Source organism: Rhinolophus ferrumequinum (assembly GCF_004115265.2).
Source record: "Rhinolophus ferrumequinum isolate MPI-CBG mRhiFer1 chromosome 15 unlocalized genomic scaffold, mRhiFer1_v1.p scaffold_54_arrow_ctg1_1, whole genome shotgun sequence".
Taxonomy (NCBI): Eukaryota; Metazoa; Chordata; class Mammalia; order Chiroptera; family Rhinolophidae; genus Rhinolophus; species Rhinolophus ferrumequinum.
In genome coordinates this window covers 2,453,202-2,479,218 of record NW_022680357.1, presented here as the reverse complement: position 1 = coordinate 2,479,218, position 26,017 = coordinate 2,453,202, and the positions used below count along the sequence as shown (strand labels likewise).

Sequence of the window (26,017 nt, the reverse complement as noted above, 5' to 3'; positions counted from 1 at the left end):
GAGACAGTGGCTTGAGAATCAAGGAGGCAAGAGCCTACACCCCCAAGCCAACAATTTAGGAGGCAGTGCCCACTCGGCTGGAGGGGGGGTCTATCTCGTTCATGGAGACTGTCCCCATAAACGAGGCGTGTGGCCCCCACAGGCATCTGTCAGGACAGCCTCAAAACCACAAACACAGGTGTCAGCAGCGGCCCCGAGAGGCATAAGGTTCCCCGACAGCACCTCCGTGATGGGCCTGTGAGGGAGTGTGGGGCAGCCAGGCTACGGCCCCCCCGCAGGCAGGGGCGCCTGCTCTCTGCCAGACCCAACCCAGGGAGATAGCATGTCGGGGACTCAAAGGACAGAAAGGCCCAGGGGGCTGGTCCCTCCCTCCTGAGGAAGCTCACTAACTAAATGGGAGACAGATACTACACGGGTGGTTGGAGGAGAGAAGGCCAGCCCTGAGCGCCAGAGAAGGTTCTGCAGAGCAGATGCTGGAGCCGCTGTAGAGAGGAGGTCCCAGAGGAGATGAGGGGGACAGGAAGGGGTACGGGAGGGGGGACAGGAGGAGGCGAGGGGGTACAGGAAGGGGTACAGGAAGAGGTAAGGAGTACAGGAGGTGAGGGGGGACAGAAAGGGGTACAAGAGGAGGGTGGGTACAGGACGAGGGGGTATGTGTGCTGCCACCCTCCTCTTCCCCTCTTGCAGGAGCTGGTCCTTGAGAAGCTCAGGGTCTTTACCACAGATGGCTGCCTGGCCCCCCATAACCCATTCACCAGACTCCTTTCTCAGGGAACAGGCCATTTCACACGTTTGGCTGTGTGACCACTGCAGGCCGAGTGCCCCCAGATCCTGCCCCCAGAGGCCCTGGAGAGCTGAGTCTCTGCGCGCCACTGTACTCTGGGCAGACCCCGTACACATGCAGGCGTGTAGTCACTGCCACTCGCTGCTCTGTTCCCGTCCTCTCAGTTCCCTCTTCCATGTACGTGAAATGCTGGAGCTAGTGGAGGACCTAATCAGCCCTTGTGGCGCCATCACCACTTCCACGGTGCTCTAGCTGCTTGCCCGGAAGAGGCCCAGCGCCCCAAATGCACCTCACCCCACGTACCTCGACCAGGGCCCACCCCTGAGGCCACAGCACCCAGCGTGCCGGGCCTGGGCTGTGGTGTCGCATGCGGGCCTCGGTCCTGCCGCCCAGGCCTACCTTATCTGCAATGTCCTCTTCCATGCCCTCCATGGGGTCCGCCGGGGGGTCCTGCAGGGCGTCCATAGTCAGGGCCCCTGACTGGTGCAGGTGCCTGTGGAGAAGAAACAACACCCCCGTCCAGAAAAGGTCCTTCAGCAGATTGGAGAGAAAAGACGGGAAGAGCCGAATGACAAGTTCTTCAAACATGAGCACATCCAGGGCAGGCTAAAAAGCAATACCCGACAGCCGGGGCCCAGGTCTGCACTGGAGGGAGTTCCAGGCAGGACGCTATTGCGGGGGGGTGGGCTGGGGCGGCCTGTGTGCAGAGTCCTCCCGCTGCTCTTTGGAGCCTGACCGGCCCGGCCTCCTTCGCCACCAGATGATGGGGAGAGGGAACTTTGTACTCGGGCAATAAACACGCCGCCATTCCTCCCTGTGATATGAAATCATCTCGTCCTCCACTGCAGGCCCGTGAAATATTAATTCGGGACCATGGCTTCTGCACACAATGTCACCTACTGGCACCTTGATACTTGATTTTCCAACGTACTCCTGGTGCAGCAACAATGAAAGACCACGGGTCTCTCTCGGGGAGACACACAGCTGCGGCTGTCCTCGGCGGCAGCAGCTCTCTGTGCCTGGCGCCAGTGGACACAGATCTTCAAGCCTGTGGGCCACGCTGGGTGCCGCACAGCTTAGGGCTCAGGCGGGCACGGGCCCCGGCCATGCTGCAAGCCCCCCCGCCCCCTCCCGGGGCTCCACACCCTTGGAGCTCCTTCCTTAGCTCCTCTGCGATTGGCGCCTTAGCAGGTGCTTAGCAAACACATGCTCAAAGTCACCCTAGAGACAATCTTGTTAGTTGTGGTGACACTGTATCACCTGTAATTTAACTCGAGCACGTCAAACTCTCAGAGCATTTGGACAGAGCCTGCATGTACCAACCCAGGCTCCCAGGTGGCATCCTGATGCCCAGAGCTGTGTGACCCTGAGAAAGCCACTCACCCTCTCTGAGCCTTACTCGCCTATAAAATGGGGATCTGCAGCTATTACAGGATTTAAATGAGGTTTTATACATATACATATGTATATGTATATATATAAATAGTTCGTCCTCATAGCACAGTAAGAATTCAATAAAATGCTATTAAAAATGACACTGAAATTTCTACATTATCTTTATCAAAATTATCAAGTTCTATTTCCATTTTAGTACCGATGGAGCTTGTACATTTCTTAAATTATTTTCCTAGAAACGTTCTAAGGGGAACAAAAAAGAAGGGCATCTTCACCCAAGGGGACCACGAGTCCCCTGGATGTTCCCTGGCTGGGACACATGAGCACCTGGGATTTCACCTGATTCCCTGAAGGGTGTCAAACCTGAAGTGCAGGATGTCAGACAGGCCATCATGTTCTCATCCAATTGCTGCTCTCAAACATCCAGGACTTGGACCCCAAACGTGAGCCAATCCTGGGACAGGAAGCTGCCCCCCCAGACCCAGAGCCCACGCTGAGGAGGGGCTACGGCCCGGGGCCTGTCACCCGACTCTGAGCTCCTACGAGGGGCGCCAGGCGCTTCTGAACAGCTGGACCTGGGGATGGGCGGTCACACCCTGTCCCCAAGCACCCAGCTCGAGGCCCCAGCATGTGACCGCCTTAGGGGAAGGCCAAGGCTGCTAGAAATGGTGGCTGGGGGGCTCGTGTGTGTAAACTCACCCCCACTCAGGAGACCTACCAGGAGAGGGGGCTGAGGGAGATGCCTGATCACGCCAAAGGGGGGCAGGCAGGGTCTGGCAGGTAGGCCACCAGGTGCCGCACACGCCAGACCCGCCTCCTGCCCTGCGGTGGCCCCACTGCTGCTCCCCCCCTCCTGAGGCTGGCTCTGTGCCAGTGCCTCAGGGTCTCCAAACACTCAGCGACCCCAGAGCCATTGCCATCCAGGGCAGGCACACAGCCAGGACCCAGGGGCCAGAGCTGGGGCCTCTAAAACCCATAATCCAGCCACAGGGCCACATGCGAAGCGCAGAAACACTGTGAAGAGCGAAATTACAACAGTTAGAGTTTCCTTCGAATTCTGTTGGCAGTGTTAGGGGCAAAAGAGCAGCACATTAAAACTGTGTGTATGTACAGACGGCAGAATATGCCTCTGTTTGGAAACTCTAGCTGCAAATACCTGCAGACTGGGCTTTTCTATACCAAACGGTATCTGGGAAGGAAAAACCAAGTTCTCAGAGGGTGTTTCAAAGGAGGGAGCAGACAAACCCAACAGCCCCAGGGTCCCTCCATGTCCCAGACCAGGGAGGTTGAGAGGAGACGACTCAGCTAGATTTTTACCTTCCTTAGTTTCACCAGCTATACAGCCTGTTTCGGGTAAAAGATGGAAGTGAGACAGAAAGTAATGCTAAAACTGTAACACCGTGTGGCTGGCAATTAATGTTACATCTCTAAGAACGGGGATACTTTTCTCAAAGGGGTGATGGAAAAGGTGGATTGATGGCTGCTCCCTCTAGATCTAAGCCCTTAAGATAATAATTAATAATAATAATAAAAGAAAATCAAAAGGTTTATGTCCTCCAGGACAAGGAGAGCAGAGCCAGATGACACCAGGGCACTGGACACTGGAGAGCAGCGGGAGGAGGGCCAGTGAGATTCCGGAAGCGGGCTGGTTCCCTCGAGAAACCAGAAAGGACCAGCCCCTGTGAATGGGCCAGCAGAGAAGAGCACAGAGGTGGGAGGGGCGGTGTCCACCACACCCCTTGACGAGGACGCTCCAAGGCCCAGAGGAGCCCTGGACTCCGGACACAGAGCCTGTCAATGCAACGCACACACCCACAGCCTACAGACTACCTGGCAGGCCCAGTGCGGCTCTCCAAACGCCAGCAGCCGGGCAGGACTCCACTCGGGGAAACCATGGGTCTGGTTGGCGAAAAGACCTGTGGACACAGGGGCCTTGTCCACACCACATGCTGGCCAGAGGCTGCCCGCCAGCGATGAGCAACCGCTCCAATCTGCACAGAGCACACCCCACTTATTTGAGGGAGACCTCTATCAGGAAGAACAGAGCCCAGATGGAACTCAGGGAAGAGATGGGGAAGAAAAGCTGGTGGCGCATGCGTCACAGGAGCCAGAGCCAGAGCAGAGAGAGGCACGTGGGCAACGAGGCCATGTGGGGCCACAAGCAGGAGTCCTGGAAGGAGCGGGAAGTGGATGGAACAGAGGACACTGTCAAAGAAACACCTCGGGAAAAGTCCCGAGAACTAAGGGACAGAAGCTTCCAGATGAGAACAGCACATCTTTCATTCAGCCCAGCATAATCAATGGGAATAAGGACTCACAGGACTCATCGTTACATTTCTGAACTACAGGGATAAAGATGATGTTTAAAAGATTCCAGAGACGGAGAAATGGTTACAAAGGAAAACCAGAAAGCATCAGACCTCTCGGGAGCCGCCCTCGTACTAGAAGATAATGAGTTATGCCTTCAAAAGCTCTAAAGAGAAATTATTTACAATCCACAATTCTATACAAAGCCAAGCTATAAGAATAAAATATCTAGCAAGGTCTTACAAATGTATCTCCTGGGCACCTCTGTTCTCAAGAAACTACTGGAATATGTGCTGGAGATTTAAAAAAAAAAAAAAAAAGACAGAGGATCAGGAAGTGAGATGGTCCAACATCTGAAACAAACATCCAGGTTGTGAAGTGGCTCTGGGAGGGAACGTCCACATAGACACAGGGCTGCCTGTGGCCCTGTCAGAGGGCTGAGCAGAAGAGGCAGAAGCAGGACAGAAGACGAAGCAAAGAAAAACATGAAGAGCAGCGGCCGGATGGCTCAGTTGGTTAGAGCGCCAGCTCTCAGCAACAAGGTTGCCAGTTCGATTCCGGCATGGGATGGTGGGCTGTGCCCCCTGCAACTAAAGATTGAAAATGGCAACTGGACTTGGGGCAGAGCTGCGCCCTCCACAACTGGATTGAAGATTGAAGGACAATGACATGGAGCTGATGGGCCCTGGAGAAACAGTTTCCCAATATTCCCCAATAAAAAAAAAAATTAAAAAAAAAAAGATGAAAGTCAGTAAAATGTAGGAACTTAAAGAAAAAAAGAAAAACATGGAGATAATCCTGCCTCCAGGAGAAGCAGTGACTTGTCAAATGCAATAACGTGTTACATGGCTTCCTCAGAAGAACTGGGGGCACCTTGTAAACCCTGTGAAACTTGTCTTTAGCGCTAGCATAGCAGGGAGAGGATAAATGTGTGTGCTGTCACCTTTCACTGTAAGAAGCCAATAGGTCGGATCCAAGACGGAAAAAGGAATGAATGGTCGCAGAAGCATGTTTTTTAGAAGCCCCGAGTTACACCCATCTCCTTCTCCTTCTCACCTGGGGAACCAGCGGGGGTGGGAAGGGCACAGCGTTTGAAGGAGGCAGACCCAGACCTGGGCTCCATCACGTCTGGCTGTGTGAGGTCGGGCCCCCCGTGGGCTCTCTACCAGGGGGTTAACCTACATCAGACGTGGGGAACTCGGCCGCCTTCCGGACCTTGTGGTGAATGCGCAGTAAAACGGGAGGAATGCCAAAAGCTTTTAGTACCAACAAATTCAGGTCCCAATCCACACCTTCGGAAATTCTTTTCATAACCCATCCCCTCAAATTATTTTCAGTCCCAAACCCCGGCAGTAACTTTCCCGAGTTTTTAAAAATACCTTGGAAAACCATATTTTGAAACATGTTTGTAAAGAGCTACGAGTAGTGGCGCATTTCAGAAGAACATTCTAAGTAAGCAATGGTCTCCTACCTTGCCACCTTCTTGCTGGAGAGCCGCCTCGTTGGACTGTGCAAAATCAAAATAAACAGGAAAATTGTGTCAGAGAACAGACAGGGAGGAACGGGAGGAAACAGGAAATTCAGGCTGAAGAGATACGGTGATGGGGGCGCGTCCACAGGCATGCAGGACCCCGCTCGCGAGGCCAGCTCCATGCAGAGAAAGGCCCACTCAGCAAAACATTCAGGGACATGGGAGCAATCGCCGGGGCTTGTCAAGGCCTCAGCAAGTGTTATTCACATTATTCCCCCCCAAGGAAATTTCCGATGAAGCTACAATCAGACCTCAGTCCGGAGGCCGACCCCAGTACCTAGCCCGCCAGCTGGCTCACTGGGTCCAAGCCACTGGCCACAACCCAATAGCTTCTGAAGCCAAATTACCCTCGAAGCGGTTGGCCATCAGAGGCCCCTACGTGAAACGTGGCATGGGCTGGTTTGAAACCGCAAAGTGTTGTCATCGGTTTTAATTCAGGCACAGATATGTCACACTCCAAAATCCCACCTGGGCAGCTTCCCCAGTGCCCAGCAGCACCCAGTGCCCAGAATTTCCCTGGACATATCTTCTGGCAGTTTTGTAGCAAAGTATCCCTGGTGAGACCCCTCCGAGGGGCAGTATTCCAGCACCTTCTAGAAAGGAGATTCCCAACAAGTCCCCCAGGTGTGGCACCAGTGACATGTCTGCCACAGAGTGTGCCAGGGCCACGCTCTCTGCAAAAGGGAGGGATGTCACCGCTCCCCACAGATGACGTTCCGGTATTCCGAGTCCTCTCGACTCTTACTACCCAACCCTGGTACAGTCAGACATTCTTTTTGTGAAACTTTCCCTGTTCCAATCACTGTGTAGCGCCCGCTTTTGATGGGATCCTGACTAATACTGTGTATTTTAACACAAATCGCGTTTCCTCCTAATGCTACGGAGACTCCTTGAAAAGAACAGGCTAGGACAGACTCACTGTTCAGGTTTCCTAACTGACCTCTCAGGGACGAGACTGGCAGTTCCAGTGACAGAGTTTATAATTTGAAAATATACCTCTAAGGGAAAGCAGACTTCTACAAAATGTCTCCAAAACCTGGAAAATATGATAGCGGTTGGCATCTTCTGAGACTCACTGGGTGGAAACTGTGTGTGACGTCAAAGCTTCCAGCTAGGGTTTTGCCTCAATCACCTTTTATCTTCCACACTCTATAACCAAATACAATTTCTCGGAGGCAACTCCAAGGAAACCAACAGGCAACATTCAGATCTCCTTAACTGAGTGTTTAGGGGACCATTTCCTGACTGACAGTTGTGTCCTGATTATGTAATAATGATTTCAGCAGCACGTTAACCAACCTCAGTAGAGTCTTGCTTAGGGAACAGGTAGCTGAAATTGGAGGTAAGACCCCCACTGGACTCACTGGCGGAACTTAGCCACGTCCCAGGCTGTTCTCTGCCCCACAAAGCCTCGCGGGGGTGACCATGGCAGTCCTGGGGCAGAGTCTCCACATGGGAAAAGAGCACGTCTACACCAAACATCTTCAGAGAATGAGAGATGACGTGCCCGTACTGGAACCCAGTCAGCAGGAGGGCAGGGCCCCACATGGAAAGGACAAAAGATGCCTCACCAGAGCACCCAGGGAAACAAACACACAGGAGGTGGAACTCGTTTACCCTAAAACAGAGGCCAGAGGGTCTTTAGAATCACCAGACGCCTCATTTTCTCAAGTTTCCCTGGGAGGCCTCCCTCAAAGAGCATTTCCGGTTTCTCCTCATTGCTGCTGGGACCCCTCAGGGCTCCCTCTGCAGCTGCTGATGGGCCACAGATACCGAGGTCCCCTCCTGTCCTCTCCACCCAACTGGGCACCTGCTGGACTCCAGCCTGTGTTGTAAGTGTTGCACAGAACACAAGAAAAAGTGTCCCAGATGTGAAATGTACCGGGATTGACACTAGAGGCAGGACAGCAGGCGTAACGGGGCAGGCTCAAGATACATAAGCAGTTTGTAGGAGACTACTCGAAACACGCTGAAACCATCAGGATGGTTCACATTTCTGCATTTATGTAACCTACTGCCTGTCTGACACCCCTTCTTCCAGGAAGCTGTCCCGGATTGTCGCCTGGGAGCCCACACCACTGGTCAGCACGTACCATCCCTTTCTGCCCTCAGAGTGGCCCACCTAGGGTCTTGCCCATACAACAAGCTCAATCAACAATATGCTTAATGAGCATGTCAATATGTGCAAACGATCCAAGAAATGTTTTCCATGATTGGAGTTTGTGGAGTTGTGAGGAGTCAGCAAAAGGAACTGTCTCCTCCTGGAACTCTGACCTGACCTGGGCTTGGGGAACGGGGGTGGAGCGGGAAGCTAATGGTCTGACACAAACTGGACCCAGAAGAAGGAGGAGAACAGACTGGCGAGGGCAGGGAGTAGCAGCAGATGCCCGCGTAGCAGAGCTGGATTCTTCTGGAAAGGGAGTCTGAGGCAGCCTTACAAAAGCCAGTTCAGGGGAGGGGCTCCCCCAGAGAATACACACCTGATTTAAACCAACATTCCCGAAAGCTGACTACAGACTTGTTTTTAAAAGACCAAATCTTACTTTAAATTTCCCAGTGCTGTTTCATGGGACTCAATGAAAGGAATCTTTTAGGAAAAGGAAGAAAGTCTCTTTCCCGAAGCACAGGCTTTCTTTCACACACGGGATTTCCTCACACAGGATACATAGTATCTAAAGATTGCTTCCTGCCGCAGAGACCGAAGCCGCTGAGTAGACCGTGGCATGCACACAGGAGCGAGGGGGGCAAAGGGCACTACCACAGGCTCAGCCGTGCAGGGAGCGGGGGCAGGGCTAGGGAAGGGGCCGGCGTCTGCATGCTCGCCTCTGGTCCACAGAGGAAGCCCCCCCAGAGTTGACCAGACCGGCTGGGGGGGCGGACTGCGGGCAAGAGTCCCCCTCAGCCTTGAACACCGAACAAGGCCAGTTACCTATTCTTTTCAAGATCGTTCAGGCGAGCAGAAAGATCCTCGAGGCGGTTGATTTGTTTGTGGCACTGGCTACAGTAAAACTCAAAAGCCTCATCAGTAAGAATGCTGTGCAGCTTGGCGGCAAGCGGGTCGGCGCTAGAGAGACGAGAAGTGTCAGTTCAGGAGACAGCAAGGACCCAACAGGTTTCCCGGGACGCCACACGGGGCTACAATCAGCTGGGCAAAAGCATGTTGTCAGGTAACTGGCTGTGGAAGATTCTAGATCTTTCAGACTGCGATCACACCACTTCCCTCAGTGTCACTTCTAGGACCTGTGACACGCACCTGCTCGGGCCGCAGGCCCGGGCCACACCTCCGCTCCTCCCTGGTGAGGCGCTCAGAGGAAACAGGGTAACCCATCAGCTCCACTGTGAAATGAAAGCCCGGAACAAGAAGTGCCTGGACACACTGCTTCCTCCTTTGTCAAAAACTCGTCAGTGTGAGAGCAAAGCATGTCTCCAGGCAGAGTTTCACTCACTGTGCTGCAACTGCTTTAATAACTGCTCTAGACATCACCAGGATCGAAGACTATGCATGGATTGTGGATTGCCAATAACTTTGTCAGGTTTAACAGCTGTGTTAACAAGTCAGCTCTCTGTGAGTCTCCCTGCGATCTCATTTCAATGGGCTTTCAGGAGCACTGGTGACACATCTGCGGCCAGAAGGCTGCAATGTCCCTGGGGCATGAGGACCCACAGGCTTTTAAAGCCAATCTGGAAGTTCAATTGGAAGGAAAGTTAACATGAAACGTCGGTTATAGCATAGAAGTCACACTTGAGACAGAGAACAGTGAAACCCTGGGCAAGAGACAGGGACAAACTAAACAAAAGGGTAGAGCTAACCGGTAGAGGACAGGAACACACACTTAGCAAAGCCAAGTCCTTTGGCCTCGGCTGCAACACCAGCACGCGCGTGGGCAGCAGCAGGCTCGCGGCCTCACTACCTCGTACCCCCAGAGATGCCTGTGGAGGGCCCCTCACCCACACTGGTGGGCAGCTTAGGGAACAGCACACGGGGAAAGCAAGGGGGGGACCCATCAGGCAGACCCTCCTGCCAGGGCCCCCACCCATGTCCTCTAGGCTTGGCTAACAGTCTGGACAAAGGAAGAATCTCGCAGTTGCCAGTTTAAAGATACTCGGCCACTGTGGTCAGTAAAGACGGAGAATTTCAAGAACTGGGTGCAAATGGGAGAGGGGACGGAAGAGGCCAGGCTGCTCAGCCACACGGGGGTCTCTCCTGAAGATGCAGGCGTGTTCTCTGATGGGCCAGTCAGCAGGGAAAGGCGGCCGGGCCACAGGACACAGCACGCTCAGGCCCCTCGTTTGGACACAAGGGCCGGCGTTCTCCCTGGTCCTCCTGTGCAGCCCTATGAGAAGGAAGCAGCTCGCTAAGTGAGGGTCTCGCCCATTAGGTATCACGGTGCAATTTACTCAAAGCCAGAACTTCCCAGGCCGTTGGTGATGTCAGATCAGTATAAGGAAATGACTGCAGAGCATTGTTTGTGATGTCAAGGGCTCCCTCGAAGGCAGGTTTTCAGCCATGAGAGGAATAAGTTCTGAGGATTTGATGGAAAACATGGTAACGATAATTGATAACACCACATTGTATAATTAAAATGTTCTACGTGAGAGTAGAACTGAAACGTTCTCACACATTTACATACATGCAGCTTCCCGCAAAGCCGGCTACAAACCATGACGAGAACCACAGTGAGTACCTAAGGAACCTGCAAAGCCAAGTTTGCCCCCTCAGGTTCTGTGCCTCGTGGCCCCGCTGAGGCCGCCTCCATGTGCAGAGATCTGGGAACGTAACTGGATGGGAGAAACTTCAGCCAACTTTCACCCAGGTAGAAATCTTAAAATGTTGACTGTGGTACATTAATTATATTACAGTGAATAAATAAGTTCTCTTTTGCCAATTCACGAAGCAAAGCGGAAAGTTCCCTACAACTAGACATGGGGAAACGGGAGAGCGACAGGTGCAAGGCTGTATTACCTGGGGGTGAGAAATGCGGGGTCTCTGCAGCCGTGCTCCCCATTGCAGAGGGTCTCCGGGGACAATTCCGCCTCACTGCCCTCCCCGTAGTCCTCGAAATGCTCCTCGCCACCAATCACCGTGACGACGGACTGACTGTGCAAGTGGGATCTGCAAAGGCAAAAGAGAAATGACGCCTTCTGACTCAGCCATGGGCTGCCCCCGAACCGAGGGTGTGACAGCAGAAATGTGCTGTGAGCCACATGTGTGGGTTCCAATGTTCTAATAACCACCTCATGGGACCAAGGCGACACGTGGACAGTGGAGGAAGGAAAGGGGCGATCTTTTCAAAATGAGGCTGATTTGATTGGATATCGATATGGGAAAAATTATCCCTACCTCACACCATACACAAAAGATCACTTGTGGAGAGACAACGGATCTGCATATGAAGTCAAAACAACAGGCTTTGAAAGGAGAGCAGGGCCGGCCGGTGGCTCAGGTGGTTGGAGCACCGGTTTGATTCCCACACGGGCCAGTGCGCTGCGCCCTCTACAGCTAAGATTGTGAACAACAGCTCTCCCTGGAGCTGGGCTGCTGTGGGCTGCTGTGTGCTGCCATGGGCTACCGTGTGCCGCCATGGGTGGCCGGTGGCAGGCATGAGTGGCCAGAACCCAGCGTGAGTAGCCGGCAGCCGGCAAGAACTGCCGTGAGCTGCTGTGAGTGAACAACCGTCAACTGAAAACCGACGGCCTCAGCCGGGGGGAGCGCAAGGCTCCTAATACCCGCATGGGCCAGGGAGCTGTGTCCTACACAACTAGACTGAGAAACAACGGCTTGAACCAGAGTGGGGGGGGAGGCGGAAGAAAGGGGGGGAAAGAAAGGAAAGCAGCAGTAAACATCACAGCAATGTGGAGTAAACAAAGGTTTCTTAAACAACACAGAAGTGCTAACCACAAAAGGAAAACAGATAAAAAATGGACTAGAGGAGAATTAAAAACATCTGTTCCTCCCAGACACAACCAGGAAACTGAAAAGGCAACAACCTACAGAGCAGGAAAAAGATACCCGGCAATCCACATATGGAACACAGGACTCCTATCTAAAATATATAAAGAACTCCTACAAATCAGGAAGAAAAAGACAGACACCAGGACCAACAGACCAGGACGGGCCAAGTGCCACCCACTTGTGTGCCACTCTGAACTTCAACAGCAGAGCTGAGAAGTAGCCACCAAGCTGATAAGGCCTGTGTCATGTGGGGTCTCAGCTCCCGCTCCCCACATAAGGACGCAGGACATGGTGAGGCCAAAAAGGAACACCCACGGAGCCATAGGTAGGGGAGTCAGACCACTGTACTCTCGCTGGCGGCTGGGTTGGAGACACAGGAAGCAGGAGCCACGCGATCCGCAACCTGCCGTCCACTTCTCTGCCAACTGACCCCACTTGCTAACTGCAATCCGCGCTTGCTCGCTCAGCCACGGCAGTTATATTAGTGGCCAATGGCTAACTGGTTACAGCTGACGGCCAACTAGTCACAGCTGATGGCCATCTACTACCAGAGCCAGCACCTTTCCAAGTGAGGCCGAGAGCCTGGAAACCGCTCTCTGGAACTCTGCCACCATAGCCTGCAAGCCCAAAACAAATTTTATTATCTGGCCTTTTACGGAAAAAGTTTACAGACCCCTGCAAGAAACAAATGGATAAAAGACATGAACAGCCACTTCACAAAAAAGGATCTCTAATGGGCAAGAGAGGAAGGAACGGTGATCACCCTTGTGTCACCTGGGAAACGCTAATGAGAACTATCCTGAACCAGCGTTCCAGTCCACGCCCTCCAGAAAACGAACATGAAAAAGCAGGCAACGCCAAGTGCTACCGCGGACGGGGACGCAACCAGAGCCCACAGACAGCACTGGCAGGTGTGTAACAACTGTAAGCCCTGTCTGGAACCGTCTGTACGGCGGGAAGTGCAGTAACTTCGACAGCCAAACGGCACGTGCTTCGGACACACCGCTAAAATACAGGTCATGTTTATAGCAGCTTTATTCATCAAACCCAAACTGTCAGCTACCCAAGTGCTCACCGACAGTGAGTTAAAAAGACACAGCATATTCATACAGTGGAATGGTCTAATAATAATGAATGCAATGCTTTACAACTGTGCACAAAAAGATGGCTGAGTCTCACAGCCACGATGGTAAGCGAACAGGCGTAAGATGACCCTTCAGTGTGGTCACGCAGCATGTCAGGCACAAAACCAGGCAGCGTGGTGCTGCCTGAGGAGCCAAATGCCTGGGAGGGGGCAGGAGGGGTCCCTGGATGCAGGTGTGTCTGCACATTTATGACAGGTGTACAGGCAGGTCACTGTGCAATACTTCAATTACAGAGAAAAAAACAAAAACTCTGTGAGGGCCAAACAAGAAACGAAATGACATAAAATGAGCGAAACAAAATAAAACCAAACATTTCCAAGGCTGCTAAGCATGGTGGCTCCCCCAGCCGCAGAGGGCAAAACCGCAAGCTGTTCCTTCAGGTCCACGTGGGCCACCAGCACCTGTCCCACTCGGCCCTCTTCTCTCTCTGGTCCTAAAAATGCCTAGGGGCACCTGGGGCAGGCAGGGGGGTGCAGAAACAGGAGGTCTGGTCAGGCGTGCTGCAAAGATGAGGTTTTAAGACCCTGCCGGAAGACGTTTACTGAATATGGGGTCTTACCAGGTTTGTAAGAACTGTGAGAAACAACCAAAATGTCCTTCGATAGACGAATGGATAAAGAAGTTGTGGTACATATACACAATGGAATACTATTCGACGGTAAGAAAAGATGATACGGGAACATTTGTGACAACATGGATGGATCTTGAGAGTATAATGCTAAGCGAAATAAGGCAGATAGAAAAAGCAGAGAACCATATGATTTCACTGATATGTGGTATATAAACCAAAAACAACAAAAGAACAAGACAAACAAATGAGAAACAAAAAATCATAGACACAGAAAATAGTTTGGTGGTTACCAGAGGGTAAGGGGGGTGGGGGGTGAGAGATGAGGGTAAGGGGGATCAAATATATGGTGATGGAAGGAGAACTGACTCTGGGTGGTGAACACACAATGGGATTTATAGATGATGTAATACAGAATTGTACACCTGAAATCTATGTAATTTCACTAACAATTGTCACCCTAATAAATTAAAAAAAAAAAAGTTAAAATAAAAAAAAAGAACTGTGAGGACAAAGTTCAAAAGGCGGAGTTCAAGTTTTTCTCCTACAATTTCTATCTCTGCAGCCAGCGGAGCTGTGCAGCGTTTGTAACCACTGCCATCTGCTGTCAGCAGGAGGGGCTTCTCCTGACAGGTGGGTGAGCTGTGACGGGAGGCGGCTCAGGGCAGCGGGGCGTGGGCTACCTGGCAGGTCCCCACGCTCTCCAAGGCCCTGGGATGATTCGAAGCCCTTCCGACACGAGCCCCGCTGGCACCCACATGGCCCATCACACCCCCCCACGGCGCCTCCGGCATAGGGTCCAGGCCGTGCGGGGCGGGGTACAGACCTGCCTGGGAGCAGCAGCAGAGCGCCGTGGCCGGGCTCCTCCATGGCGTCCAGGCACTCGGAGGGCACGGCCGAGCCGCCCGCGCTGTCCGCGTCTCCTTCGGGCTGCAGCTCAGGGTGCACCAGAGTGCTGGTATCCTCGTCGGTGAAGGTCTCGCATTCGCTGTAGGTGCTCTCAGAGCCCATGTACGCGCTGTCTGTCACCTCGTTGGCCTAGGAGAGAGCGCCAGGAGTCAGTGCCGGCGCCCTGGAAATGACAGTGCCCATGGGTGGTGAGCGATACAATAAACCCCCGTGCCCAGCCCAGCGACAGCTGCTGCGGGAATCGAAACGGCCACACGGTGGCCGGGGATTGGGGGGTGGGGGGGTGGGGGGGGTGGGTTCTCAATCGGGAGAAGTCCCTACTGAATTTCCAAGCAGAAACATTAGCTTACGAAACAATTTAATAGTTTTTAAAAATGAAAAAGAGGAGTATGTCCAAGTGTAGGAAAAAAACCATTGGAGTAATTTTTAAAGTTAGTTATATAAACATACTTAAAACAGATACAAAGCATCCTAACACGTGACCAATTCCGGTAGAGCCACCCATTTTGTGGCTTCCGGCGTGAGATTTATGCCCAAATAATTAGCATCCAATCGGGGAAGAATATGCCTTTTCGAGTTAAAAAGTCACCATGAGTATCTGTTATGTGTATTCAGCCCATTGGTTTGACATTCAATCATTTTGTGGTCTAACCTCAAAATACTAATTAATCCATTATTTATTTAACCAGTCGATTACGTTCACTGGTTAAATGTCTCCTTTCCCACTAAACATTGTTATTTTTACCTGTAGGACTGAGCACCTAGCACAGGCCTGGCACACAGCAGGCAGGACATACTCGTGGATTGTAAAATGAACTTAAAACGAAAGAACCGTGCAACGGGCCAGTTTCAATTGATAAGTTCACCTTTAATTAAAACACAATTGTGCTGGCTAAGAAAAGCAGCCAACATGTCGTACCTGCAAGATTCGGAAGTTAACGATCTGCAAACAGTAAGATTTCAGAAAGTCACGGGAGAGAGGTGCACTGTGTACTCCCATCACGGGAGGTGGAAAGTGTGCTCAGATGGGCCGCGGTAACCAAAAGTCACCGGTTCTCGGCTACATTTCGGGGCAGCTAGAGGCCTCGCCAGGCTATGTCCCGAGGGTACTTTTCCCATTGAAGAGACACGAAGTGCCATGTCCGAGCTGGCGAGCGCCTGGTGTGGCCTTTGGGACCGAGGTCCATCTTTGGTCCGCTGTCTACAGTCATAGGACCCTAGACTGGGGTTCTCAACCACTCCGAGCCCTGTGGTCTCATTTGTAAAACGGCGGGGGGTACATGCTGATCTCACCAGGTTGCAACCATACGGGATCAAGAGAAACGACAAAGGGTGCAGAAACATAAACTGAAAGACTGTGGGGTTCACGTGTCGCGGCGGGTAGAATCCCTGCCAGCAGCTTATTGGGCCAGAATAAAATAGGGAATGAGATGAGATGTGCCTCCTCGGGTGTTCAATGGCGTTATTTATACTCCCACGGGAAAGCCCAATCTTCCTTGGAATCGAAGGCAACCACATTCACTTTCAAATCTGAAACCCGGAAATCACTTGAAGAGGCACCTGCTGGCTGTGCTTGACCTGCGAGCTGCACAGGCCGAGGCGGGCTGTCCGAGCCGGGCAGGTGCCAGCATGTCAGGAGCTGGCCTGAGGGAAGCACCACAGAGCAGGCACAAAATCCACAGCCAATTCCTGCCATGGGGGCTGCTCGTCAGCTGCCTGGATGGCACTGCTCACTCACGTGGGGTACTTACTGCCCGAGAATCACCCAAGGGCACCAGGAAGACTCCTCAGACTTCTAACGACAATGACAAAGACCAGACAATGACAAAGACCAGTTCGCTAGTCAGTGTTCAGCTGAAACCTCCTACAAGAGCCCGGCTGTTCTCTGCAGGACGATCCCCCAGGGACCTGCTGAACCTCAGCCTCAGGCCTCGAACCCGGGAAGCAAGCAGGGCCCACACCCTAATCCTCACCACACAGGGCTAAGGAGGGCCCCCCACCGACACTGACTGGGGACCCTCCAAAATGGTTACCTGTGGGGAACAGAACTTGACTCCTGAGGTCAACTTTTAAAAAGCCCCCGGCCAGCACTCTGACAGATCCACGATGCTCTTTCCTGGGCTGCGTGGACCCCCGGCCCTCAATGGCAGCTCAGCGTCTCTAAGAGCAAATCAACTCTGCACCCAGCTGGTGTTTCTCCCCAGGGAAGGCAAGAAGGTCCAAGCACGTGGGCCTGTTTATTTCACCTGCAAGGAGCTGCCATCAATCGTGCAGCAGAGGCCGGGGCTGCAGCCAACAGCCCCCCTTGGAGCTGCGGATGGAAACAGTCTCCACTGACACGGGAATCAGGAGGCAGACACTGCAGACCTGGCTGCGTCCCTCAAGTCAGGCACTCACAGCCTCCATTCTGGGCACCTCCCCACCTCTTAAACAGAGGCGGGCAAACGCGCCCCCACCTTCAACTCTCCTTTCCAAAGCAAACCCGTTCCCCTCCACGCAGAGGAACACCGTTCCCCACTTCACAAAAGGTTTATGTTTGTACTTACTCCTTAATTCGCCCCAAATTATCAACCAAAGGGGTCATGGAGGTCTTGTCCCCACAGCACAGCTACAGACAGACGCCCTGGTGGGGGTGCCGGGCGGTAAACAGCCTCTAACCGGGGACACCCTGCGCTGCCTGAGGGCACAGACAGAGGCCCAAAGGGCCACGGACAGGAGACCCATGGGCTCCGCGAGCAGCCAGGACGAAGCCAGGGACGGCCAAGCCGTCGGGAGGACAGAGATGGCTCGTTTCCCAGGTGTTGCCCCACCTGCGCGGCCCCCGAGGGTCAGCATCTACTGGACAAAGTCGCCCCGAATACATGTCAGCCAGGGCAGGTGGATAAACACCTGCTTTTCAAGAGAGGCCGAATCAGCTTAGAGCCTGGTGCACGCGCACCCGTCATATACTGGACAAATATGAGAGCAGGTCACAGACACGTCCATCCGTTTATATTTGCTGCCAGACAGGACCCAGTTCTGCCCAGAAGCTCACAACTCTATGCTGCCACCCTTAAGAATGTTTACAAATGACACATGTTAAGAGGAACTCAGGTGGCAACCTAAGTGCACCTTAGAAAACTTCGCAACATGTTAAGTAACCTTCACCAGCTAACAAACGATCTGCCGACATGCAGACAAAGGAAGCCTCGTACAGGGGGAGGAATGCAGGTGTGGCCAACCGTGCCCGGGGTCCCTCAGAGGGAAACTGAGGCCGGGCACGGTGTGAGCTGGTGTCCCGCCCCAGCACTGCCTCCTCTTACCCTTGCAGGCAGGGCCGGGCTCCACACATGCCTTCAGGCAGGGGGTGCTCCTGGAGACGGCCCCCCCATCGTATCAGCAGCGCTGGGGCCTTCCCTTCAGACTGGTCACTCGCCTCTCAACGGACAAGCCGTGCCAGCATTTCTGCAAACCCCGTGTGTTCCCCTGGAGGTCCATCCCCTGGGGAAAAGTTTAACCTGCTCCCAGACGCGCTCCGTTGAACCTCGGTGGTGCCGGCCCGGCGACGGGGCAAAGTTCAGGAAGTGTGCTCGCTGGATTCCCAACAAACAGGTCTCAAAACAGAGTGGCTTTTGTTCTTGCTTCTCTAGCCCTCTGGTAACAGTGTGCACACAAGACACGTTTCCCTGTCATTTTATGAAGGCAGCTCGCTAATCTCGTGCTGGTAGTGGCAGAGGGGGAGGGGCAGAGGACGCACAGCAGCGACGATTCGTATTGGCTCTGGGCAGGCCAGGTCCGTGACGGCCCATCCTCTCCCAGAAACCCTGGTGCACGAGATCGCCCCCTGCAGGGCTCCGGCACTCCGCCCTCAGCTTCTCAGGGACTGAGCTTTTTTCTCATTCCCTGAATGTCAGTGCCAAACCTGAAGTCACCTCCTCACCTCTTCCCCTTCTCAGAGACGCCACATCAGGAACTTTCTCGCCACATCAGGAACTTTCTCCGAGGAGCGTCTGTTACAAGTACCAAGCCGAAGGGATGCTTGGTGAAAGGCTGGGAGTTTCGGGACCCGCTGAACACCCCTGGCAGGTGAACAGCAGGGTCCCCTGGCCGACGGGGTCACGTGCCCAGCCCGAAAACCAGTGAGAGGTTGACTCAGCTCTGAAGCTCGCTGGCAGAGGACCTCCAAATGTGCTACTTGGACGTCACGCACATGTTCTCCATTTTTTTTATTAGACTTGTTACCATTACACAATGTACATGCGTCTTTTGAAAGGAAAGCAATCTTTCTGTACCTAGTTCCACTCCCCTAAACATTTACATCTAAAACTCTTAAAAAACATGAAACGATATGGAGGAACCTGACACCCATATTACCAGGCAAAGGAAGCCAGTCAGCAAAAGCCACACGCTGTGTGACTCCAACAGGGTGACATTCTGGAAGAGGCGAAATGATGGGGACGGTAAAAGATCAGTTGTTGCTGGGTGTTTGTGGGGACGGGGATGAATCAGGGGAGCACAGCCGATTTTTAGGGCCATGCCACTACTCTGTGCGCTACGACAATGGAGGCTACGCGACACTGCACATTTGCTAAAACCCACAGACTGTAAACCCTCAACTGAACCCGAATCGAAACTATGGATTTGAGTTCATGACGTCTCGGTAATGGGTCATCAATTGTAACAAACGTTATCACACCAGGGCAGGATGTTCACAGGTTCTGGGTGGAACTGAGTGTGTGTGGGGGGGCGATCGGGAACGCGCTGTGCCCCCTGCTCCATTTTCAGTAAACCTAAAACTTCTAAAATATAAGGTGTAGTCTTTTTTTTTTTTTAAATAACAAACACACTTTAAAAGAAATGTTTCTTCCCTTCTGCAAAACTCAAGATCTCAAAACCTGAGAAGCAGTCCGTTTGCACACCCTGTAGAACGTCAGGTTCCCACTGGGCCTTCCAAAGGCAACAAGTGTGGGGCGGGAGCTGGCACACCGCCAGGGCCGTCCACCACGGAGGTGGAGGGCCAGTCACGTGGGCTGTGGGGCGGGGGGAGGCCACCCGCGCCGAGGACAAAAGGGGCCAGGGTCAAACAGCACTCCTGCCTGGCTCACCCTCTCGGACCACATGGCAACTTGAAGTAAAAAAACATGTTGACGCCTTTTACTCTCCTGAATAACAACACACTGTATTAGTTTCTTGGGGCTGCGACATCAAATTAGCATAAACGGGGTGGCCAAAAACAACAGGAATGTATTCTCTCAAGGTGCTGGAGGCCAAAAGTCTGAAATCAAGGTGTCAGCAGGGTTCAATTCTTCCTCCCGGCCTCTTCTGGCGTCTGCGGGCTCCCGGCGGCCCCGGGTTTGTGGCCTCATCCCTCCAGCCTCTGCCTGTCTTCACGCTGCCTTCTCCCCTGGGTGTCATCTCTCTTGCTCGTCTAAGGGCACTGCCCAGCACGATCTCATCTTGAGATCCTGACCTTAATCATATTTGCAAAGACCTTTTCTCCAAAGGAGGTCATGTTCACAGGTTCTGGGTGGACCTATCTTTTGGGGGACCACCCTTCAACGCACACGCCACCTACACATAAAATATGAAAAAAGCGATATCATGCCCTAGCAGAAATGAGAGAGGAATGGAACAAAGGACAGCGACGATAAAGTATGTGCACTGGAGATGTGATAAGGGTCTGGGGCCAACTCCCCAAGTGACAGGACCCTGGGTCACTGCCGGGAAAGCAATCCCCCAGGTGCTTCAAACAAGAAAGGAACGCTCTCCCCTGACCCAGCTGCATTCCTGCAAAATTCGAGGTGTGCCCAACCACACGGAGCCTTGCACACCTCCCTGCAGAGGCAGCTGGGTACTATTCAGGCCACAGAACCAGCCTCTTTATAGCAGGAGGGCAGCAGTTCATGTGAAAGCTGACATGTCTGAGGTCTGAACACTGAGGCCGCTCTGTGCCCGGCAGTCAGTACAAGGCCCAGGGGGTACTGGCCTTCGTATGCCAGGTCAGGGCACCCCCGGGTCACACCCAGAATGAACACAGGGGACACAATGCAGGGTGGTCCCTGCCCTGGGCTGGTACTTTGGGACAAGGCTGTGAAGGGTGAACACGCCCAGGTGGCCTGGGCGAGGTCTGTGATGGCAGAAGTGACAGCCAGGAAGTGAGTCTCCACAGCTCTTCAAAGACTCAGGAGTTTCTCGTGTATTTGAAAAAACAATTCCAGATCCAGCCTCCTGGTGTCTGTCCCCACCAACTGGTGGCACAAGTGACGGTGGTCTGTCTTCTGTGGCTGTGCTCACAGATCTTCCCCAAGCCTTGTCAGAGGACAAAACACCCACATTTACAGGCAACACCATGTAACTATAGCAACTCTGGCTTCTTCGGGGCAGCAGGGGACAGAGGACAGTGAGGAGTTAGTCCAACATCCCTGAACCCAGAAAACAGCTTGAAATTTGATAAAACAAAAACGTCACAAGACGTCCCCTGCTGGCAGAAGGGGACAGCATCACGGGAAAGCCCTAACCACTCAGCCTGTCGTTCCACTAACAGGCCCCCCGTGCCACCTCCTGCCAAGACCTCAGGTGTGAAACACTCAGAGGAGACACCCACACACCACCTGCTGCAGCCGCAAGCCTCCCAAAGCCCAGCACCCACCAACCGCAGTCCCCCCCGCACCCCAGCAGTGTGCACCACAGCAGGGAGCCCTGCCCTGCCCGGCAGGCCATTTCCTACGCAAACCGCCCAGGGGCCCAGTACGTGAAGCGGACCTCGGCGTGTACAGAGGACGAGGTGCGATGGCCAATCCCTTCTCCGCTCACCCCGGAAAACCACTTGCCTCAAAGGTAACGAAGTCCTCGAACTCATCGGGGCAGGCCTGCGGCTCCTCGTCCTGGGCTGGCGCCACGCCGCACAGCGGGCCCTCGGAGTCTGCGGGAGAGAAGACCAGACTCAGCAGGTAAGCCAGCCATTCAGACAGGTTAAGGGCGAAAGTTCGGGAGTGCTCAGTGGGGCCTGGGTTGGGGGGTGAGAAACCCAGGGCGAAGCAAGCAGCGTGGTGGTTTGGATCGGAAAGCGGGTCCCAGAACTTCGTGCCGGGGTTCTGAGGTGGCAGCGTGGAGGCCAAATGGCAACTGTTTCATAAAAGAGCTGGACGGCGTTGTGAACAACAGAGAAACAGCTCTGTATCAGCTCTGTAATACTGTTCACAGGCACCGACAGGTATTAGGTGCAGGCTTAGTTTTTTTAAACCATTTGTTCGTGTTTGGGGAGGTGTAGGTATGATGAAAGCACCAAAGGAACTACACCTTGTTTTCGGTGCTGGACTCACGGGCAGTTTTTATTTTCTTGTTTTTTCTGCTTAACTTTATCTTCTAGAATAAATGTTGTATTTTATAATTTAAAAAAAAGGTTTAAAGGGAAAGCAATCTTTTCAGGATGGACAGACTGTAATTCTGACAGCAGCAACAGAAACATGACTCCTGAAACATGACCAATTCCCACAAAGAAAAAGTACTGGCTTCCACAGTCTCCCAGCCACGGCAGACAGAACACTTTCCGAAGGACGTGCAGGTGACGGAAGAGGCTCGCTTCCTCAGGTTGCCTCACTGCTGTGATGCTGTCAGCTCCTACGAAACACTGAGTTGGTCTTTACGCCAGTTGCTGGCACAGTCCTAAAACCCTGGGAATTTCCTGCGTGATGGGGTGAGAAAAGCATCTGGTATTATTCAACTCTTGCAGCTGTACCTGGGTTTAAACCAATGAGGTGACTCTTCAAGGATGGGGGCTGGTTGCCAGGGGAACCGACCTTGTGATGAGATGGTTGGAGGTTTTCACCTCCCCCACATCCTTGGAGGGGGAGGGGGCTGGAGACTGAGCCAATCATCAATGACCCACGATTTACTCAATCGTGTCTGTGCAGTGGAACCTCCGTAACAACCCTAAATGAGGGGGTTCAGAGTGCTTCTGGGTTAGTGAGCACAGCAACACGTCGGGAGGTGGTGCATCCCAAACTCCACAAGGACAGAAGTTCCTGCGTTCTGGACCCTTCACCTGGCTGTTCACTGAAACCTTTACAATAAACTGGTGACAGGACTGAAGGGCTTCCCGGGGTTCTAGGAGCCGTTACAGCAAATTCTCGAACCTGAGGAGGGGATCGTGTCAGACAGTGTGGGTAACGTGGACACCTAAAGTGGGGCCGTGCTAACTCTGAGCGGTTGGTGCCAAAGCGAATTAAACTGTGGCACACCCAGGTGGTATCTGCAGAGAACTGGAGAATTGCTTGTTGAGGAAAACCCACACGTTACGAGTCAAAGTGTGAACAGAAAACAGATCGCAGTAGTACTTACTTATTTAAAATGTATCGGCTACTTAAATCCCTTACTTACTCAATGTTTCACATAATGGAACACAACATCAGGCACTTATTTAAAACATGGAGGGGAGTCTTCTGAGGGCTGAACGGAAGGGCGAGCCTCCCGGACGCTCCTGGGAGGAGCACTCTGAAGCGGTCATGGCCGGCCGGCTTGGCCAGAAGCCCTTCTTTGGCATCTGGACCACGTGGGAAAATGCTGGCCCCCAACAGCCATGCCCCCCGCCTGGTTCTGAGGGGTCAGTGATTTGAAGTCACTACAGCAGCCCGTATAACCGGGGAAGGGAGGATGGGCGCTGAACGACCCTCACCACAGAGCAGGACACGTGTCCGCTCCGTCCAGTTTCTTAAAGGCTCTCTCCATGTAAACAATAAAAACGCTTTCCCTCAACAAGTGTACAAATTCAAGCAGTTATGCATTCGCTCATGACGAGACACCTTTGCCGATTCAATACTGCTCGGCAGTGGTGACTAAGGTCCTCATATCCAAATCCTTTACGTGGCTTTTGTTTTCAAAATCACAGGGACCTCTGTTGCTGTTGTTTTTAGTTTTCCCTGGGAGTGTAGCTACATATCTCAGTGGCTTAGACTCCAGGACTGAAAGAGCCTCCGAGCGTGGAAGCGGGACCTGAGGTGGGCGGTGCCAGCCTTGAATCGGCCCTCACTGTCCCCACGCCGGCCGGCCGACAGTCCTAGAGGCCCGGGACTTTGGTGCAGGTGAACCACAGCAGAACCACGCGTGCTTTTCCTGAAGAGGAGAGGGCTGCTGTGGACAGAAGGCTTTGGTTTCTGGGCCAGGAAATGGAGGAGGATCCTGCCCCCAGTGCAGTGTGGGATCGCACGCATTTTGTAAACGGTTAGATGTCTTTGGCCTAGTTCCCCCTCACAGGTGGTAACAGTCTTGCTTGCACTTCCAAACACTGAAACACAGAACTTCAAACCCTCAAAACTTAACCCAGCATTTCAGATGCGTGGACATGCGCAGATTCCTGCGGTGGGGATGTGATCCCGGGGTCTTGCCCCACACGGTGAAGCGATGTGAACACGGCGTTTTTATCTTCTTGATGAGAACTAAATGTGATGCTCCCATCAGTTTTCTCTATAAGAACTAAAACCCTTTTCGATTAAATGGACATTTTAAATGTGCATTTATCTTACACTTCCGAGCCTGGGGGGAGGGAATGAGCCAGCGAATGGCCTATTTGTAACAATTCCCTCTCTATCTCATTCTATTCCTGAAATAAGGCCTGCGGTGGTGACAGTAACAATCTCCTTGCCTTTCCCTGCAAACTGGGTCAATGTATCGTGTCACTTGCTACGCCGCTGCTAGATGCAGAACAGAAGTCTGACAGACGCGACAGGCTGTGCGCGGCTACGATGGCACGATGGCTGGGCCAGACCCAGCGTGAACTTGAGCTGAAATGTAGTGTGGGTAACCGAGCTTTCCATTCTTCCAAATGCTATAATAACAATTTCAAAATTATCTTTGACTTGCTTTGCCTCTAATTTTATGTTCACTCTCCTTTCCCAACCAAAGTTCAAATGATGAAGTCAAATTACAAAAAAAAAAAAAAAAAAATGCAAATTACCAAAGAAAAGTCAAGTCAAGCGGCAGCCCTGAGTCGGCCCAGCAGCACGTCCGACGTACAGGGTGGGGTATCCCCACCAGCACTGCCTCCCCGAAGCCCACACCAGCTGCGGTCAGCGGGAGGCCCAGCACGCACGCCCACTCCAAGAGATGGTTCTTGCTCTGATGGCACTGAGCCCAGGGACCACCGCACCCACCAGCCCCTTGGTGAGCCTGGGGCTGGAGTCAAACCACGAGGCCTCCTGACGAGTTGAGTCCTCACACGGTGCCCACAGCCTGGCCTTACCCCCACCTTCTGATCCCGGTTGCCCGAACCAGTCACACTGGCCTTCTTGCTGCTCTGCAACGTGCAAAGCGTGCTCCCCTCAGCCCACCCACCCAGGGACCCTGCCCCGTTGTTGGCAGGACCACCCCCCTCACCAACCCTGTCCGTGGCCCCCACCCCACTGCCCCCTTAACCACATACCCCAGGTCCAGGGCCCACTGCCTCACTTCAGGAGCAGAGGTCTGCTCTACGCAGGCTAAAATCAGGGTGGGGGAGGAGGAGACACCTGCAATGCACCCCACGAAGTGGCATCATGTTGAGACCAAGCCCCACCCTCAGGGGATGCTTCTATTCCAGAATGTTCTCCCATTGAAAAGACAGCACCATTTCCTGGAGCAGCTATGCTAACTCCGGAACTGGCCTGGAGGTTTTATTTTTAATTAAATCAAAGTGGAAACATTACTAAATAGAATGTAAAAACAAAGAGACTCAAACCACCCCTGTGGGGCTCAGTGGTGTGTGGGGACCAGCGACACAGGACTTTCCCAAGGTGAACTAACTTGGAGGCTCAGAGCACAGGTCCAGTCGAGTCCCCTGCCCTCTGCACTGGGCTGCTCCCCTAAACAGGAGGAGGTGCTGGACAAACCGGGGTGCAGAGGGCCAGGCGCCTGGAGGATGGGTAGGAAGCAGGTGTAGCAGGCCAGGGGAACCCGGAGAGGTCCAAACGGGAGAGCAGGCTGGAGCGAACTCTGGATGGAGACAGCAGAGCACTGGCCAGCTCCTCTCAGGTAGACAGAGGGCCCCAAATCCGTCCTGGGCCTTACCTTGGGGTCCTTTCTGCCAAGCCCAGGAAGGACACAGGGTGCCCTGGCTGCGGTGGGAACAGCCCAGGCCAAGGTGAGGAAGAGGGAGGAGCGTGGGCAGAGGGCCTGTCTGAGTGCAGCGGGGCGGGCGGGAATCATTTGGCAAGGTCAGGACTCAGGAGACGGCCCGTTCTCAGATGGCCATTTTCTCTCACCAGACCGACACACATCTACACGCTCCTTAAGTCACTCAACTTCAAGACACACGCAACCCACAAGACAACCGCCAGCACAGCAACCCCTCCTGCCTGACAGACAGAATCAGCTCTCCTCCCTTACCAGGCAGGTCAATGGCCGGAGCATTTCATTACAGTGGACGGGGCTGCGCTGCCCGAGTCACGGTTTTCTGGGAGCACATGCTGACTGC

General features: G+C 53.3%; 1 protein-coding gene across 1 annotated transcript in view; it reads right to left on the bottom strand.

Annotated features, from left to right (window-relative positions):
* The window catches only part of RAB11FIP3 (RAB11 family interacting protein 3), a 77,619-nt gene that overhangs the window by 9,725 nt on the left and 41,877 nt on the right, over window positions 1-26,017 (bottom strand). The window contains exons 6-11 of the mRNA XM_033102110.1: window positions 21,402-21,493; window positions 14,510-14,721; window positions 10,981-11,130; window positions 8,947-9,081; window positions 5,958-5,993; window positions 1,184-1,277 (exon numbers count right to left, since the gene is read on the bottom strand). Of these exons, the coding sequence (XP_032958001.1) occupies window positions 1,184-1,277; window positions 5,958-5,993; window positions 8,947-9,081; window positions 10,981-11,130; window positions 14,510-14,721; window positions 21,402-21,493 (719 nt within the window). The remainder of the gene's footprint in view (window positions 1-1,183; window positions 1,278-5,957; window positions 5,994-8,946; window positions 9,082-10,980; window positions 11,131-14,509; window positions 14,722-21,401; window positions 21,494-26,017) is intronic.